A 17,892-nucleotide genomic window follows, 5' to 3' on the forward strand; every position below is an offset into this window, starting at 1 on the left:
TGGTGGAGGTAGCTGTTTACAATAATCACAACATGGCAAATACGACGACCTGCAGGACGTTTTAACGTTTACAGCGAGAGTTGTTACCCAACCTAAGATGTGCGTATGCCAGCTTCAGAACACGATGTTGTAAAGTTGTTTGTAAACAAAGACCACCTGAAGAATATTCAAGATTTAAAAAAAAAAAAGGCAAGCAGAGGAGAAAACAGCCAATGATCTTCATCGCAAATTCGATGTGAGAGAGGAGATCGATATGGCTCTGAGAGAGTTAAAAGTCTGCCTCTTGGGGGTGAGTAAGCATCGATATTTTTCAATCTGATTGTACATATGCACACTTTAACTGGAGCATTAATGGAGCTGTCCTGCTCTACTTCCACATAACACATACCTATACTTCTCTAATGGACCGTAATGAAAATTTCTGATATAGTGAGTGGCAATACAACCTCAAAATAAATAGATCTGCGCCAGTGATGACACTCATGCTTATCTACATTGAATTACACTCAGTAGCTGCACAAGGCATCAATCACTTGATCAACGTCCCATTCAAATTGTATTATCCACTACTGAAGGAACATCCTCACATCTTCTCTTCTCTGTCATCCACTTACAGGATTACATCAGCGTTGACAATATTAGTCAAGCTATTAGTGTCACTATTACTCAAATTAGAAAATAGTCAGCCTGCTGCTATTTTAAGAATAGATCAGGTAAATCTCAATCATTAGTGTCAATGTAAATTTAATATCTTTAAGTTCTGATCTCTTTTGGACAAAAACAAGACATTTGGCGTTGTCACATTGCTCTCTAGGAAACTATGCGTACATTCATACTCTAAAGTTGTGATAACCTGCAAAATCTCACTATTAACCCCTACAGCGGCTCTATTTTGATAGCAGGAAGACTTTGCTGGTTTGTATTTAGCGACGTCCTTTGCGTGGTGTGGTCACCTCTACCCTGTCACTGATGGTAATTTCTAACAGGAAACGTCATTCATAGGCCATGAGGGCTCTCTGAATGGAATGACCAGCATGAAAACAATGTCTGCTATGACACTGACAGTCATCTTTCAAATCACATTTTGTGCTGACTTGTCAGACAGGCCTTCCACCACCATCACTGAACAGCTTACATAAAAGTGGCTTGGGCACCTTTAGTAGAGTTTCCGTGACTCAAATCTATGGTGCGGTGAAGCTGCACTGCTGGTTTATTCGGCAGCTTACCAAAACATTTTGTGTTGATTTTTTTTGTCCCTTCATTTCAACACACATCTGTAGCTATGTTAGACAGCATTACTAGTCATTCCTGCAGTATTTATTTACAAATGAGGCTCATTAACTTAATGCATATTTTAATTGGAAATAAAGACACAACAAAACAGGATGATTAGCCATTCATTTTCTGTAGATCTACTAATAAGATTAAGATAGCATAGAGACAATAAGCTAGTTCATTAACTAGCAGACTGGAATTATGACAACCCTGATTATGTATCATTTTGGTCATCTTTAAGATAATTAAATTAGTTAAAACAAGATATGTTACTGAATAAATGGTTAACTGATGGACCACACAAACAAAACATCCATGTCTAGACTGCTACAGCAGCAGCATAAACCACCATTGTCTGTGGGCGTATCTCGTGATAACGCTCAGGTCAGACTTGTCCTCTTCTTTTTCTCCTAATGTAAACAATGTAAACCCTTTTCCCTCTTCCATAAGTAATTTACAGATTTATACCAGCAGTGGCAGGAAGGAAGAGGATCCCATAAAAATGTTTTAATATCCAGGCATATTGCCAAAGATTGTTCTCATATTCTTCAAGTACCATGTTTAGTAAGCATGATCTTTATTTTGTCTGTGCAGGATACTGGAGTTGGAAAGTCAAGTATTGTTTGGAGATTTGTGGAGGACAGCTTTGACCCAAACATTAATCCAACTATTGGGTATGTTTTGCTGCCTTCCACTTCCACAGAAGTTTTATTTTTTCCATCTCCCTCATTTGTTGTAGTTTTACAGGTCGTTATGATGCCCATTAGAGTTATCAGTTAACCACTGGCAAAGAAATGGGCATGAAAATCACTTCTTAAATAACTCGTTTGCTCCAGATTTCAAAATATCTGGACTTTCTTGTGTTCTTTGTCTGTGGCTAAACTAAGTAACTTTGGTGTCAAAGACTTTTTCATCCAACAAATTTTTGAACGTATTATGAACAATATTTGTTTTCTGACATTTTCGAACAAGGAACTAAGAAAACAGCTTTACAACTGAACTGTGCAGTTTTGACATTTAGCCTTTCATAGGGGGCGATCGTGGCTCAAGAGTTGGCAGTTTGTCTTGTAATTGGAAGGTTGCCGGTTCGAGCCCCGGTTTGGACAGTCTCGGTCGTTGTGTCCTTGGGCAAGACACTTCACCCATTGCCTACTGGTGGTGGTCAGAGGGCCCGGTGGCGCCAGTGTCCGGCGGCCTCGCCTCTGTCAGTGCACCCCAGGGCAGCTGTAGCTACAATGTAGCTGCCATCACCAGTGTGTGAATGTGTGTGTGACTGAACGTGTAAAGTGCTTTGGGGTCCTTAGGGACTATGTAAAGCGCTATATAAATACAGGCCATTTACCATTTCATAGGATAAATAAATGAGTTTTTCTATGTTATAACATTGTACAAAATAAAATCTAATTTTTCTTGCTTGAGCTCAAGTAACATAAACATCTTTAAAACTCAAGTTTGATATGTGGTGGCAGGAATTTTTAGTATTTTTTTTAAACTTTTTTGTCAGCATACTTTTTAACAGGAGAAGAAATAATAAATACTAGATACAAACAGCTGCTCCACACACTTATTTTTGGCACTTTGAAATATCTGATGATTATTGGCAAACGGGTTGTTATTGAAATTTGTTCTTGAAATCTCCAGTTTTGTAATTGAGACCAAATGTTAGTTTTGCTGTCAGACTTAAAGAATCCAGTACTGAGCTGGCTCAGATTGATGTGATGTAAATCAGCTTTTTATTGCTAGAATACAGTTTAATGGTAAACAGGAAAAAAATCTGCAAGTGTTTATTTTTCAAATCTGCAATGTGTCATGTTTCTCTTCACCAGGGCATCCTTCATGACCAAAACAGTGCAATACCAAAATGAGCTGCACAAATTCCTGATCTGGGACACGGCAGGACAGGAGCGGGTTAGTATTATGTGCTGAGGTATTAATCGTAACAGCTTCAGTGAATAGTTTTTATATTACCATCAACCTGTTTGTAGTATTGAACGGTCTACTTATCCCCACCGTGTTCTTTGAAAGCATGTGAAAGAATTGCCCACACGTACATCATTCCTTAAACCAACCATAAGAAAACTGAATACTGCAGTTAGTCATAACTTCTGATAGGGGGCAATATTTACCTTACTATAAGTAGAATTCTTCCAGTTCACTTATAATCAACTTATTTTAGTACTCTTGTTCTAAGAGTTCCTTTTCCAAATTTTAATTTAGTGAGTGAAGTCACATAAAAAAGGTTACATTTTTTCCTTTTGTCGCCTTTGATCTCTCTCCCTTCCTCCTCTCTCCTCCTCGTAATTGTGTTAGTTTTTTAGAGACAAACAAAAAAGGGAACCACTGGCATTGTTTTGTTATTTTATGTTTTCACACTTCTCCAAAGTGTTGTTTGTCAGCAGTTTATATGCCGATGCAGCTCTTCTTATCTGATCTGCTCTGCTGTGTGTTTGTAAATATACATTATGAAATATTTTGCCACCCATGCAACGGTCAGAACTCGAATCACACTTTGCAAATGATATGCGATATAGGAGAGAAGCTGTATTTTGGCGTTTTCATTTAAGCCGGTGAAATCGACATGTAGCGTAAGGAACTGCTTTCGCTTGACTCACGCTATAGCCGACCTTTCTCTGCATTACATATCCACGCCACTTCCTTTTTTATGCTCAAGGCCTTCTCCTTTTCTCATGCGTAAGACTTTCTATTGTAATGTGGTACCCCTAGTGCTGCATTCGCTGGAGAGGTGAGATAAGATGCTGCTTGTGTTTTATTCCTCTGTTTTTTTGTGGACTTCAGGGACATTCAGGAAGCCAATTTAAAATCAGACAAGAGGATAAAACTCAAGCTTTCTGAGCTCACTGGCATGCGCTGCTGCTGTATCTTATCTTTGAGCCAGTGCCACTCTACGTCATCATGTCCTCTTTTTTTCTCCTTTGCTTTCATCTGTGCAACATTTTATTTCATTTTCTTCTGGGTTATTTTTTCCCTCTCATTTTTGTTCACTTTTTCATGCCCATGTGGCCTCTCGGTTTTCCAAGTGGCTCACATCTGCGACTGAAAAAGTAGCAACATTCCTTTGGTAGGTTTCGCATGTGTCTGCGTTTTTTTTTTTTCCCCCTACAAGACTGTTGTGGTATTTGGAGGCTTTTCATGGCTTGTTTTCTAACCTCGGTGGAGCTTTGGCCTATTGAAATCTGTGGAGTTGAGAACGAGGAACACAAAGCCAGCCAATGCATGTGAAAGGAGAGACTAGGGCAGAAAGGAAAGCTCAGTGATTTCCACAAGCAAAACCCATATCTCAAGACCAGATGAGGCCTTACGAGCACATCTGAGCCCAGCTGTCAACAGCCCATCCAGGCCTCCCCCTGGAGGACTGCTCCTTTTTACAGAAAACAAGCAAAAGGGAGCATGCGTCCTAACGGAATAGGAGGGTGCCTTTCATTACACACCCAGCTTGTGGTTTCTGCAATTAATCAGTACTCACTGGGCATCACTGGGGCTGTTTTCTGCACTGCTGTGTGGCCAATCGTCTGGCCTCACTATGATTGCTCTTTGGGTTAAAACACAGATAGACCACACAGGACTGGCGGTGGTGCAGCACAGCACTGGCCAGTGAAACAGACAGCACTCTCCTCAGTGCCTCTGCCAAATATCCCAGGCTGGATTCCTGTTGGTGGACGGGGCCAGTAACAACTATAATTATGTGGAATGTGTGCTTTCCTGAGGTAACGATGTCACTCCAAGATGGATAGTTTATTCCATCGTATTGTAAAGGAAAATAGAATTGGCGGGAAGGCAGGGTCATTCCAAGTGAAGGTCTTTCTGAGACATGAGCTGTTTCTTTTAAAATAAATATCATTAGTTAATACATGACACATGGTTTTATTGGCCTGTCAAAAGCCTCAGTGCAGAATTTACTGCAAGAAGGCATGAAGAGATTCTCCCTTTGTGATTTTTCATATCTTTAAGTGTCATTTTTTTGCTCAAAAGCAGAACAAAACATGTTTAAACCCCTAATTATCTCTATTTCTTAACAGTTTTACATAATTATTTATAGTCTGTATGTGTTTCAGCAGGCATAGCAGTTCAGCAATAAACATTTGGGCTCTAAGTTATGTACAGTAAAGTATACATTAACAAAACAGTAAAATACATACACTATGGGGGTCTTGTACTCAAGAATAAAGGTAATACTATGGTCTGAAGCTACACCATTAAATCATAGTTAGGAATTTCTGTTTGTTAGGCAAAAAAAGTCAAAGAAAATAAAGTGCACAGTCTTTTTTTCTAGCCCAGAATCAACTGCAGCTGCAGGCAAAAGCTTGATCTCTGTCATTTCTAATATAGGAGAAGCTTGGGAAGTACTTTAAAATTGTAGCATAAATGTAGTTGCTTTGATTAGTGGAAATGAAGCTAAATCACTCACAAAATCTGCCGCCTGTTTGCAGATCTCAGTGCTCTCTTTTGACTGGTGTATCAGCTGCATTTAACCTCATTTGTTCCCTTCACATGTGGTTGAAGGTGTTTTTAAATATTATGACAGATCCCATTGTCGAAGTTAGTCCTTACTGTGCACAGAGAAGTATTTTACCAACAAAATACCAAATCCTGGCAAACCCCCAGCCTCCCAGGCAGCTATGGATTTAGAAATTTTTGCACATGCTGCTTTGATTACGCGGAGCTTTCTGACGTATTGGGCTAAGATCACATGTATAGTGTTCCATAAATATCCAAACTCTAACAGCTTTTGACACTTTCTGCTCATCTTTCTCTTGATAGCTTTCACATGTGTGAGGCAGTGGTGGAAAGACTTGCCATGTGCTCATTTTGAATAAAGCCTCTTGGATTATAGGCTCAGAATCCCAGGCCTTTAGTTTGTAAAATAGTACATCTTCTGTCTCCTTTGCCTATTTTTATACTCTCTGCTGAGTTTGATACAGTTAGCATAATTGAGTTTAAAGAAAGACGTGGCGATGTAACCGTCATAGGTCTGTGCCTATATAATGGATTATCCTAAGCCTGTGAAAAACATTGTTGAATGTCTGTGTGGTGCAGCTATACTGAAATTGTATATTTGGATCTCTTTTCATATCCAAAATTTAAAAACTAGGAGGAAGTGAGAGTAAATGATCATCAGAGATGGGTTGGGATTGTTCATTGAATAGAGTCATTTTAATTTTTGTTTTTATGCTGTTTTTGTTTAATTTCACATAGCTTCAAAGCTAAAGTCAGACTCTCTGATGTCACAATAAAATCAAGTTTAATAGACGATTAAGGTTCTTGACAGACGTTCTTGACTGATATAGGATGTTAGTCATCGTTGGCTTGTTTTTTACTTGGCTGTTCTTTGTCTCCCGATAGTTTCGTGCTCTGGCGCCCATGTACTACAGAGGTTCAGCAGCGGCAATCATTGTATATGACATCACAAAAGAGGTGATATTCACTTTTCCTCAGATACTAATCATCTCATGAGTGTTTAATTCACGTGTATTGAAAGAATTGTTTACTATTTTAGCAAATACAATGTCTTTGCCATTAATGACATACGTATTGAGAGGACTCTCATCACGTGAATCATCTAGCTTCAGTTAGCTTACTGTGAAGATTAGAAACAGGACTGTCCAAAGAAAATCTCCTCCTACCACCACCTCTAGATTTCACTGGTAAACATGTCATAAATTGTTTGCTTCATATTGATGAAGAAATTCTATCCAGGTGTTTTTCAGCTTTTGAGAAAGCTAGGTTGACTCTTTAGCTTCAGGCATCTGATAAGGATGCCTCCTGGAAACAAGTTTTGGACATGTCCAACTGGGAGAAGCAGATCATGCAGAAGAGTTTATATCTTCCGGCTGGCTTGGGAACACCTTGGCGTGCCACTCAGAAGAGCTAGAGGAGGTGGCCAGGGAGAACCAGGTCTGGGCATCTCTGCTTAGACTGTCGTCTCTGTAACCGTCCCCAATAAGCAGCAGAAAATGGGTGGGTGGGTGGATGGATGCATGGACAGGCTCCCCCCCCCCCTTTCTAGTCCTTACGCTAAGGCAAAATAAGTTGTACTTTATTTATCCAGACTTGGGATATTCCTGTTACCACAGCTAAAATTGAGTTAAACACAACAAACCTATAACAAGTGGCTTAAATTAAAAAGATTGGCATATTAAATAAAATACAATAAGACCAAAAATATGAAAAAAAACCCACCCAAACTAATCCATCGAGCCATCCATTGTCTTAACCCCTTATTTGATTCAGGGTCAGTGAGAGGGTGGAGTTGGGGGAGAGGCAGGGTACACCTCGGAGAGGTCACCAGTCTATCATAGGCTTAACATAGCGTAACAGACAGCCATTTACACTCTCCTTCACACCTACTGCCAATTCTGAATAACTGTTTAAGGCAGAGTACCCACAGAGAACCCACGTATGCATAGGGAGTACATGCAGAAGGGCCACAGACAGTCTGCCTGTGAGGTGACAGTGACTGCTCCACCATGCCGTCCCAAGTGAAAATAAATAAGTAATTTATCCATAACTATACCATAACTGGTTTTGATTATCTCATTTAACTCTCTTGACTTCCAGCCTGTTCCTTAAACTTCCACAGTAGATACTGTGTGCTTGTCTTAGTATTGTTTTATTCAGTATCACACCTTACTAACCTGTGCCATCAGGACTCCTTCCAAACACTGAAGAACTGGGTGAAAGAGCTCCGCCAACATGGCCCTCCTAATATAGTTGTCGCAATCGCTGGGAACAAATGTGACCTGTCAGATGCCAGGTAAACCTCAGCTGTGCTGTGAACACTTCTCGTATTCACTGTGATTATGAACCCTCATTTAACATCAGTAGAGAATTTTGTTTGGTAGAGTAGAAAAATATTGTGCGGAGGATGTATCGTGACCTTTTCTGTCAGAATAATATTTAATGTTTGCCTCAGAAATGCCATGAAGCCTGTTCTGTACTGTAAATATAGGCATATGTGTATTAAAGTCTCATTTGTCTTGACCTTTTATCATTATAGGAATTTAAAATGTAGATTACTGGGTTCAAAGTTCTAGTTATTTTTAGTGGATTTAATAAGCTCTAATGGTATTTATCCTTTCCTATGTTGTTGTTGTTGTTGGGTTTTTTTGGCTCAGACTTATCCATGAAATTGCAAAATCTTCTCCATAACGTCTGTAGAAAAACATTTGATGGTTATCAGGTCAGGCATGAAATCTGAGAAACTGTGTACAAATTGCAACATAATATTTCTGACACATCTCCCGCATCTCCAGGGAAGTGCCAGAGAAGGATGCCAAGGACTATGCCGACTCCATCCATGCCATCTTTGTAGAAACCAGCGCCAAGAATGCCATTAACATCAACGAGGTGTTTGTAGAGATAAGTGAGTGTGTTTCTTGTATATTTGGTCGTGCGGGCCCGAACAGCCACAGGATCTTGCGATGATAAATCAAGCAATGAATAGCATTTAAAAAAAATACTGTCTATTAGAGACATAATTTTGTAATGTTTAGTTGTTGTTTTATGTGTGGGAGTTGGAAGTAAAGCAGAATCCACTTAATCATAACACGTTGAGACTTAAAAAAATTGAGGAGACAAGTGGAGAGAGGAGCAGTTGATCCAGTTCTGCCAAAATAACACACAAACTAGAGTTTCACTGAACAAAAAAACAACGTACACTGTATATAATGTACATATTTCTCTGATAGTTTTCACCACAATCTTACTACGAATACTTTAGAGCCATGGGTAGTACTTTGTAAATACACTGTACACTCAAAATTAAAGTGATTATAGTTTGCCTGAAGAATTCTTATGAGCAGTTATACTACTTGCTAAATTAACAAGCTTACAACTCTACTGGATACTCGGGGTATGTTTAATGAAACTCTGGTCGGTCAAGATTAGTCAGTATAAAGTGAGAAATCTCAGAACATAAAGAAATTAAGGAGTATTTATTTGAAAAAACCCAATTAGTAACATGCAACATGAACACAACTACTCTGCAGTAGCTTTTGGCTTCTTTTTGAAAGATGCTTTAAAAGAAACCGATGTTTAGTCTAAACTCTACTTAAAGTTTTATATCAGGAGTCCCAGATGTAATAATACACAATGCAGTATTTTGTACTGCTGTCACCATCTACAATGAATACTACCATATCTCGCAGTGCAGTCAAACTTGAGCTTCACTAAACACTAAACTGAGACATATCTACGCTGTAGATATGTCTCAGTTCCATACTGCATACAAGATGGACCCAGACCGTTATTAAGGCTACTCCTATTAAAACCTATTTAAAACTAAAGATTTAACCATTAAAATCTATTTTTGGGGTTTAGGAATGCAAGCAAATAACTGTAATTTGACAGCCTAATCAAAAGTACTTACGTGTTTTACAATTTTTCCTGAATTTTTGTTAACCAGAAAATTTGAACAGTCATGGATAACAAAAATTAAACTGTAGCATTAAAAAATATCAATTAATGAATTTGCACAAAATGGTGAATTAACCATTACAGAAATATAAAATATAATTTTGGGTAATTACCAGTACTGTTCATTTTTGGATGGTAGTTGAATATAGGGCTGTGCGATATGACCAAAATCTCATATCCCGATATAAGAATTCTATCGTCCGATAACGATATAAATCACACAAATGTATCATTTTCTGTAAATTCTGTGAATCTCGGGCAGCTCGACTTGCGGGAAGTGTTTCGAGTCGAGTGTTTTAACCGATGCATGAAACTATACATTTTTAGACATAAGTTGTAAAGGCCGCCATTTTCTTTGTGAGTATTTATTACACGGCGTGCTGCGGGGAACAGCCTGTTCTAACGTTTGAGTCTAAGGTTTATTTTTTAGCACCTGGCGGCTCTTTTTTAATTCTCATGCGTAAATAATCTGCTCTTTCACGTGATTCAGTTTATTTTGAAAAGTCTCAACAGGATCTTGAGCTTTATTGTGAAAGGTTTATGTGGAACATAAACAAGCAGACACGCGATGCTGTTGCCGTCATTGTTGCTAACCACAAAGCATAAAAACAGGCGCTTGTCCATCTGTAGTGTGGTTATATAAAATATAAGAGAAAGAGAGAACTTTAAGAAATTAATATAGCCACTACAGTGACCGTCAAAACGATGAAAAAATATTGCCGTAAAGAGTTTATTTTGCGACACCACGAAACAAACGATAGCGTAAAATGAAATGATAGACGTTTTTATATCGTCATCCGATATATATCGTTATATCGAACAGCCCTAGTTGAATACATTTGTTATACACTAATTCATGCAAAGCTACCTTAATAGTCCAAGAAAAAGAAAACAAGTAGCAGGAAATGAACACAACAGGTTCCCTTAAACATTATATAGAAAATCACCAGTGTCTAAAATGTTCACTGTATATTCCTCTATGTAGAACTTCTCTGGAAGTGTTAGTGAAGAAGTGAATGAGTGCATTAACCTGGGACACAACTACAGTTTTATTATAAATGCTGTGTGATGTTGCACTAAACAAATCTTTAAATTTGAAATAAATAAAATATTGTTTAAGAGTAAAAGATAAAAGTGAACAACCTGAAATAGAAAAAGGTAGGCTGATACCTTTATGTGTGTGTCTTCTCTAAGGTAAGCGCATCCCTGTTGTAGACGAAGCTGGAGGCTCTTCAGCAAGAGGTTTCAAATTGGGTCGTCAGGCCTCAGAGTCTCGCAGGACGTGCTGCTGATGACGCTGGTGACTGTCTTCCCTCCCCTCCAACGTGACCTGTGATACAAGCTTTGCCCATTTTCTTTTTTCTGGCCTGCTTCAGCTTAAAGCCACGGCAAACCCTCAAACGCCTGCACCACAGACACCCGAGTGGGTCAGTGACACTCGGAGAGTTGTAGCAAATGTATTTTCATGGCAGTCAAAAACAGCAGGTCATTGTGTTTTGTTTGAAAACTCCTAGCCGGAGAAAATCAGTTCTCAGGTTTACTGAGAATTAACAAACAGCGATGCCAGTGACATGCATACATGCAATTTTCTCTCTCTGGTGCATTATAACTCTAAATTCCTCAGCTTAACTGTACATCTACAGACTGATGGATGCATTCAGTCGTTTATAATTGTACATTTGTACAGATCTACTATCTTTCAACCAAAAACATGAAATGAAGTGGTTAAATCTTGAAAACTTATTTTCATAGTACTTAAGTTATTGCCTTTCTTTTGGGAGATCTCTCTCCAAGCATTCTGAAAGAACCAAAAGTGTGAATTTAATATTTTATATAAGATTTTGAAGGAAAAAAAATGATGTTAGTCATCCTAATAAAAAGCCTGGCTCTCCCTGTGATCCTTTCATCGCAGCGTCAGTCGTTTCCAGCCACAGTCCACTCCAAGAAGGATTGTGCACGCTTAATTTAAATTTTATTGTGTGATTGCTGCTTTAACCGAGGCAAAATACCAGTGGGATGTTTTGATGTAAACCACAATCACACAGTAAAAGAAGCAGAAATGAAAGATGTGTGGGAGCCTTCTTCCTTTACATTGGAGAAATAGTTCAGCTTTTTGGAAAATTGATATTGCTGTCATGTCTAAATGGTAAATATGTGGCTGGAGCCAGGAGAGAGTCAGGCTTGGTGTTTTTAACCGGCTGACTGCCAGTGGTTTATACGTGATGGACAGACTCCTGTTGTTTGTCTAGCACTCTGCCGGAAAACAAATAAGCATTTTTCCCTGAAATTTAGCTTTTCCTTTTATTGTCAGCTTTGATCTTTTTCTCTCTGTGGCTTAGAAAGATGTTTTCACTGCCACTTGTTCCCAAGAATGACAACAAATTTCACCGTCTATGATTAGAGGAACCTCATTATCAGACCCTCCCTGTGATGGTGCTGTAATCAGGACAAAATACTCACTCTTGATTATTATATGATAAGAGTTCCAGCTGCTCACATCTGTTCCCCATTTCCCTTTATAATCACTGAAGAAGTCTTTACAGCATCCTGTGTATGAAGTGCTTCATAATGCCCAAGGTACAGAGCATCCTGCCAGTCCCCCTTTTTTTTCTTATCCCATTGTAACGTTTCACTGGCAAACACGCCTGTCTTTACTCTTTTGCTGCTACTTTACAACACTTTAACAAGGGAGGTTGATTTTTGTGAGGACTTGCCAAATTCTTTAATTGTCCCATAAACATTTTTCATCTTTCCTTTTTTGGTTTCTTTTTTTTTTTCTCACCACATAATCAGCCCCAGCTCACACATCCAATGTTGTTTTACTACTTGGCCTCTGATGAAAACAGCAAGAGCTGGAAACTAAACCTCGTCGAGAGGAAACTCATATTTTAGAGCTTAAATCTCCCGTTAGGAGAAGGTTATGGGTAGAGAATTAGACATGGCGCTGTGTCGACATGCTGACCCCTTAATGAACCTTGGCCTGTATTTTGTCCTGAATTACACACTGTGTGCTTTGTTCCAGAATCTCCTTTCTGATTTTCCTTTTCTTTCAGCTTTTCTGCCTTATTCTTCTAAACCCCAGGCTCTCGATGCACGGCTGAACTGAGATCTGGTACTGTATACCACGTATGTCCTTCGGATCCTGTTGGTTGTGGGGTCATATTGTGATTGGTTTAGATGCCATAATTCCTGCAGCAATCTTTATGTGGGTTATAGACTGTATATGAAAGATGACATCATCCATTCATTTCTGGATTTCTCCATTTTAAATGCTCAACTTTTTCTGGCAGATCGTGGAGTGCTAAGTTAATGCTAACTTGGTTGACTGGCTCCATTGATAAAATACTTGAATTTTAATCACTAAAACTGACTCACAAAAGGTTTAGCCAGACTAAGCACAGCAGGGGCCTTATTATCTGTTTGATAATTCCAATAAAAGTTATTCTAAAAGACGTCAATACCGCAAACATAGTGGAGAGCTCCAATTTATGCTTGTGTCGGCACATCTGGGACGCTTCAAACCCCTAACTTTAACCAAATCAGAATGATTATAAGAGAAAAACACTCACCCTTCCAGTTGTTATGAAAGAGAAAGTTAGGTATATAGACCACACATATTTGTTGAACTTTTGAGGCTGTTGATATGCTTGCGCCAAAGATGAAGGTAGACATTGACTCCTTTTTGGCCTCAAGCAGCCACTAAAGAAACTGCAGGAAGAGTTTTTGATTCATTGTCTTTAATGAAACTTGTTATCCCACTGAAACTTTTTTTTTTCCCCATAAGTGAATTTTTCGGGTGTTGTCCCAAAAGTTTGACTCATAATTTCAAGTTATTTTCTCAGAGGTCTGAAATTTTGAGATAATAAGCTGAAATTTTAACTTGTGGGTAGTAATTTTTTATTTATTTTTTTTTTTTTTTGGGGGGGGTTCAGTGGCCAAAAATAGCCAGAATCTCGCTCAGTCTATAAAAAGGTTGGCCTGAAATCTAAGTCTTGAGCCTATACTGACTAATTTTATCCTTATCTGAATCTCTTGAGTCATTTTATTCCCCAAACCTCTTTTCAAAATTTGAAAAAAAAAAAGGTACAGATGTGAGCTTAATTTGTTTTTCTGTCCACACAAACAACTATTTGCCTTGCATCATCTGAAATGTTTCTGTTACTGATGAGTTGTGTAGTGAGTGGTGCTGCATAATGTTCAGGAGTTGGGAGTCGAGTGCAATAGAATTAATTATGACACACTCTAAATGTGACCTAAAAACAAGGGAAATCAGTCCAGAGTGATCCTCGTGTAAAAATGCAGTCTTTGTTCCTTTTTCTTTTATGTTGATTTAATTGCAGTTTTGCTCAAAAATACAGACTGGTGACAAATTAAAAGAAAAACAGTCATAGTAAGGCATACCACATACCACCAAGACAGCTTCAAAGCAAGTTCCCACCACTTTCCATGATCTCTTTAACTCCAATGGAGGCATTGGACACCTTTTATTGATGAAGATTAGTGTTAGGGTTAATGAATAATTGATTTTAAGATTTTTCACTTAATTTGTCACCCATCTGTAGTCGACCGGAGGGGCAGTGTGACTGGGTCAAACCTTGAAAGCCAGAGGAGAAAATGTAAACTTTTAATTGGCTCTGCTATCTGTGATAATTCACCCAGCACTACATTAAACCTACATTAACTCGAGCCAATACTTACCACAGTGTTACCGATTTTTATTCAAAAGGGAAATCACGCTGTTACATTAAAAGCTGCACTTTGACTTTTTTGTATTGGCTCATATTACTAACATTCTGCCTGTAGTGTGTTATCTCTGTGAAGTCACTCGATGAAATAATTCTGTAAAGCCTCAGACTTCTTAATATCCCCTGATGTTGCTTTAGGTTTTGACTGTGTGTTTGATTCTTATTGCCAAATAATGTCAAAGCCATGTTACCACAACACGCATACTTAACCTCTTCTGTTTTTAAAATTCTGATTTAAGTTAAGTGCTAATCACATGACTGCTTAGAATGTTTAAGGTTTGATTATTAATTATGCCGCACATTATTTCCCCCCATTTGGAAACACGAGGCATGAATAGAAGTTGTGTGCCTGTAGTTTTGCATTGGAAAAATATCGATAGTCTTGGGCTGGCCCTGGGAATATGCTTAAGCTATGTTATGTATCTTTTACAGTGTACATATGTACCATCAAATTGCACACAAATCAATAACTCTATTCGAAGCCGGATGTGTGAAGAAAAAAATATACCTGTACACCATTTGTAGTAAAATCATCAGCAGTGTAGTTACCATATTTAGCTTTTTGCTATATTTCATACTGATTGTAACATATCCCTGAAAACACTTGTTTGCAGTGTAATTCGAAATGCGTGAAAAGGGAATTGTCATTTGTTTACTAATAAAAGATTTCCAAAAATAAGTGTATGACTGCAGCCTGTAGGAAGTGTTCTTTCTTTTGTGTGCAGATGTGTGCATTTTGATGTTCCTTAGGATACAGTGACGGTGTTAGTGACTGTTTATGCTTTTCAGTTAGCAACCAGCTGCAGGGCTATATATATATATATATATATATATATATATATATATATATATATATATATATATATATATATATATATATATATATATATATATATATATATATATATATATATAAGAATGACACTTGAGATATGTGGTTGACAGGCAGATGGCTGAGAAGGAACACACATTTAACAACCTCTGAATACTTATTAAACAGAAATATATACAAAACATTCAACTTATTCAGTGGTTGAATTTTAATAGCACATTTTTGGGATTGGCGGCACGGTGGTTAGCACTGTTGCCGCACAGCAAGAAGGTCCTGAGTTCAATTCCACCATCAGGCCGGGGTCTTTCTGTGTGGAGTTTGCATGTTCTCCCCGTGTTTGCGTGGGTTCCCTCCGGGTACTCCGGCTTCCTCCCACCGTCCAAAGACATGCAGCTTGTGGGGATAGGTTAATTGGATAATACAAATTGTCACTAGGTGTGAATGGTTGTCTGTCCCTGTGACAGACTGGCGACCTGTCCAGGGTGTACCCCGCCTTTCGCCCTATGACAGCTGGGATAGGCTCCAGCGCCCCCCGCGACCCTGAAAAGGATAAGCGGAAGCGAATGGATGGATGGATGGATGGATGGACATTTTTGGGATTGATCAAGTCAATATAATGAGTAGAAATTCTGCACTATGTCTACATATTTATACATCTGTAATAATTTAAGGCACATCTTTCATCACATTCAGAGATGCAAGCAGATCCCCTGGTTTAATTAGATGTGACCAGTGTTCAGTAGTCATTAATTTACACCGGTATTCAAAACATTCAACATGTTGGGACATGAGATCACAGTTCATTATTGTGCCACCATGATTTTTTTTTCCATTTTCTTTTTTTAATTTTCTGGACTACACAATTCAAGTTGATTTTGATTTCCAACAATTGTTGCAAGAAATAATCTATGAAAAACAATCTCATTTTCCCTGGATGATTGAGCATGCATCAAGATATGAAAAACTATATATACTATATTTCAATATCTCACCTGCTCTCTTTAAGAAAAATCTAACAAACTGATAGAAGACATTCATTCAGATTTTGGTCCATACTGACGCGATAGCATCACACAGTTACTGCAGATTTGTCGCCTGCTTCTTTAAAGCAATATCGGAGACTAATAATATCACTCGCACAAGAACTATGTGTACTTTTTACTAACTTTGTCATATTTTGCTGACAATAGTTAAGTACTTTTATTTTAGTACGGTGCATAACGACGACTTGTACGGTTGATTTGTTTTTATTTGTTGATAATGTAGGGGAGACCGGGGATAGTTGTAACGTGGGTCAGTTGTAACACTTCCAATTTCTCCAATCAGGGCTAAGTTTCAAATGATGTGACTCATCCTGTGCATGCCCAATTCAGTTCTGCTATCACATGTGAAAAATCAGCACATTTTGTCAAACACAGACAATTTAACACGAAAAAAAGTAATTTGTATGCCAAAAAGTTTTTCTACTTTATTTCAATTTCTAATAGCATTATCTGCTTTGCAGTTAAACTCATCAAACTTGAATTATGTTATTTGTATGTCTATGGGGATATATTCTGTGTAGGTCTTTAGTGCTAATGTTTTAGCCGTTGGCTGTAATGTATAGGCTATAGGAGTCTGGGTCAGTTGTAACAGCAACAGTCTGGGTTAGTTGTAACAATAATGCAGATGTTACAACTTACCACACTATTACTTTAACTTATATTAAACAAGTTGGGGCAACGACATCAGCTGAGAGAGGTTCACTGGTCACATTTGTATATGCGGTTAATGCCATTGGCAACACAATTCCTCCACTGTTTGTGTTCCCACACATACATTATGCAGACCTCTGTGTCAGAGATGGACCAGTAGGAAGTACTGGTAGTGGAAATAAGTCAGGATGGGTGCAAGAAACAGATTTCCTCATCTTTCTGAAGCACTTTGCAAACCACACCAAGGTAAGCCCTGAAAAAAATAATGGAATTGCGATGCTGGTGAACAACTACATTTTTTCAGCTTCATTGTTATGTTCAAAATTGGTGCAAGAGTTGTAGGTTATAATGCCCACTGAGCCAATGAGGCCAAACTCAAGGAAGACCAACCAAAATTAATGAAATATTCATTTGCAGAAAATTCCATAATTTGTCTTTTTTGGGGGGTTGGAATATGCTCAAAAGTTAGATTTCTGCATTCTGTCACACACACACACACACACACAGCTACATAAATGGCTCTAAGTACAGTCATGTGTTGAATAAACAAAGATTACATGTTAATATTTTGTTAGTACCCTTATTTCATTGTGTTACATTTTACCCCAGGATATGTTACAACTAACCCAGACTATGGGGTTAATTGTAACATTTCACTCTTTGTGTTTGAGACCATACCATGCAATGGGTAACTGTGCTGCAGAGAAAATAGCTGCACTATTTAATAGCAGAGACATGTAAATACTTTGCATTACATTTTGAATCCACTACCTTAAAAGAGCTCCAATTTACAGACAGAAATGTCAAAAATGTTACAACTATCCCCGGTCTCCCCTACTCGTTCTAGATGTTAGCACTCACTCCACCACAGCGGGTGACAGCAGGTAAACTTAGAAGCGTAACTCTTTAGGCT

General features: G+C 38.3%; 1 protein-coding gene across 1 annotated transcript; it reads left to right on the plus strand.

The window, feature by feature from the left end:
- The first annotated feature begins 147 nt into the window (after positions 1–147).
- rab22a (RAB22A, member RAS oncogene family) lies at positions 148–11,606 on the plus strand. Its single transcript, XM_026166923.2, has 7 exons — positions 148–289; positions 1,870–1,949; positions 3,102–3,183; positions 6,637–6,708; positions 7,941–8,047; positions 8,547–8,656; positions 10,903–11,606. The coding sequence occupies exons 1-7, from the start codon at positions 254–256 to the stop codon at positions 10,998–11,000; spliced, it is 585 nt and encodes a 194-aa protein (XP_026022708.1). The 5' UTR covers positions 148–253; the 3' UTR covers positions 11,001–11,606.
- Positions 11,607–17,892: the final 6,286 nt, after the last annotated feature.

The sequence above is a fragment of the Astatotilapia calliptera genome, chromosome 5 (assembly GCF_964374335.1).
Source record: "Astatotilapia calliptera chromosome 5, fAstCal68.1, whole genome shotgun sequence".
In the NCBI taxonomy this organism is placed as follows: Eukaryota; Metazoa; Chordata; class Actinopteri; order Cichliformes; family Cichlidae; genus Astatotilapia; species Astatotilapia calliptera.

Bases quoted from the DNA above. Each gene is read 5' to 3' on its own strand.
- rab22a (XM_026166923.2), top strand. From the start codon at position 254: ATGGCTCTGAGAGAGTTAAAAGTCTGCCTCTTGGGG. The intron at 3,184-6,636 runs GTTAGTATTATG...GTCTCCCGATAG, and splicing joins ACACGGCAGGACAGGAGCGG to TTTCGTGCTCTGGCGCCCAT. The intron at 8,048-8,546 runs GTAAACCTCAGC...CCGCATCTCCAG, and splicing joins TGTGACCTGTCAGATGCCAG to GGAAGTGCCAGAGAAGGATG.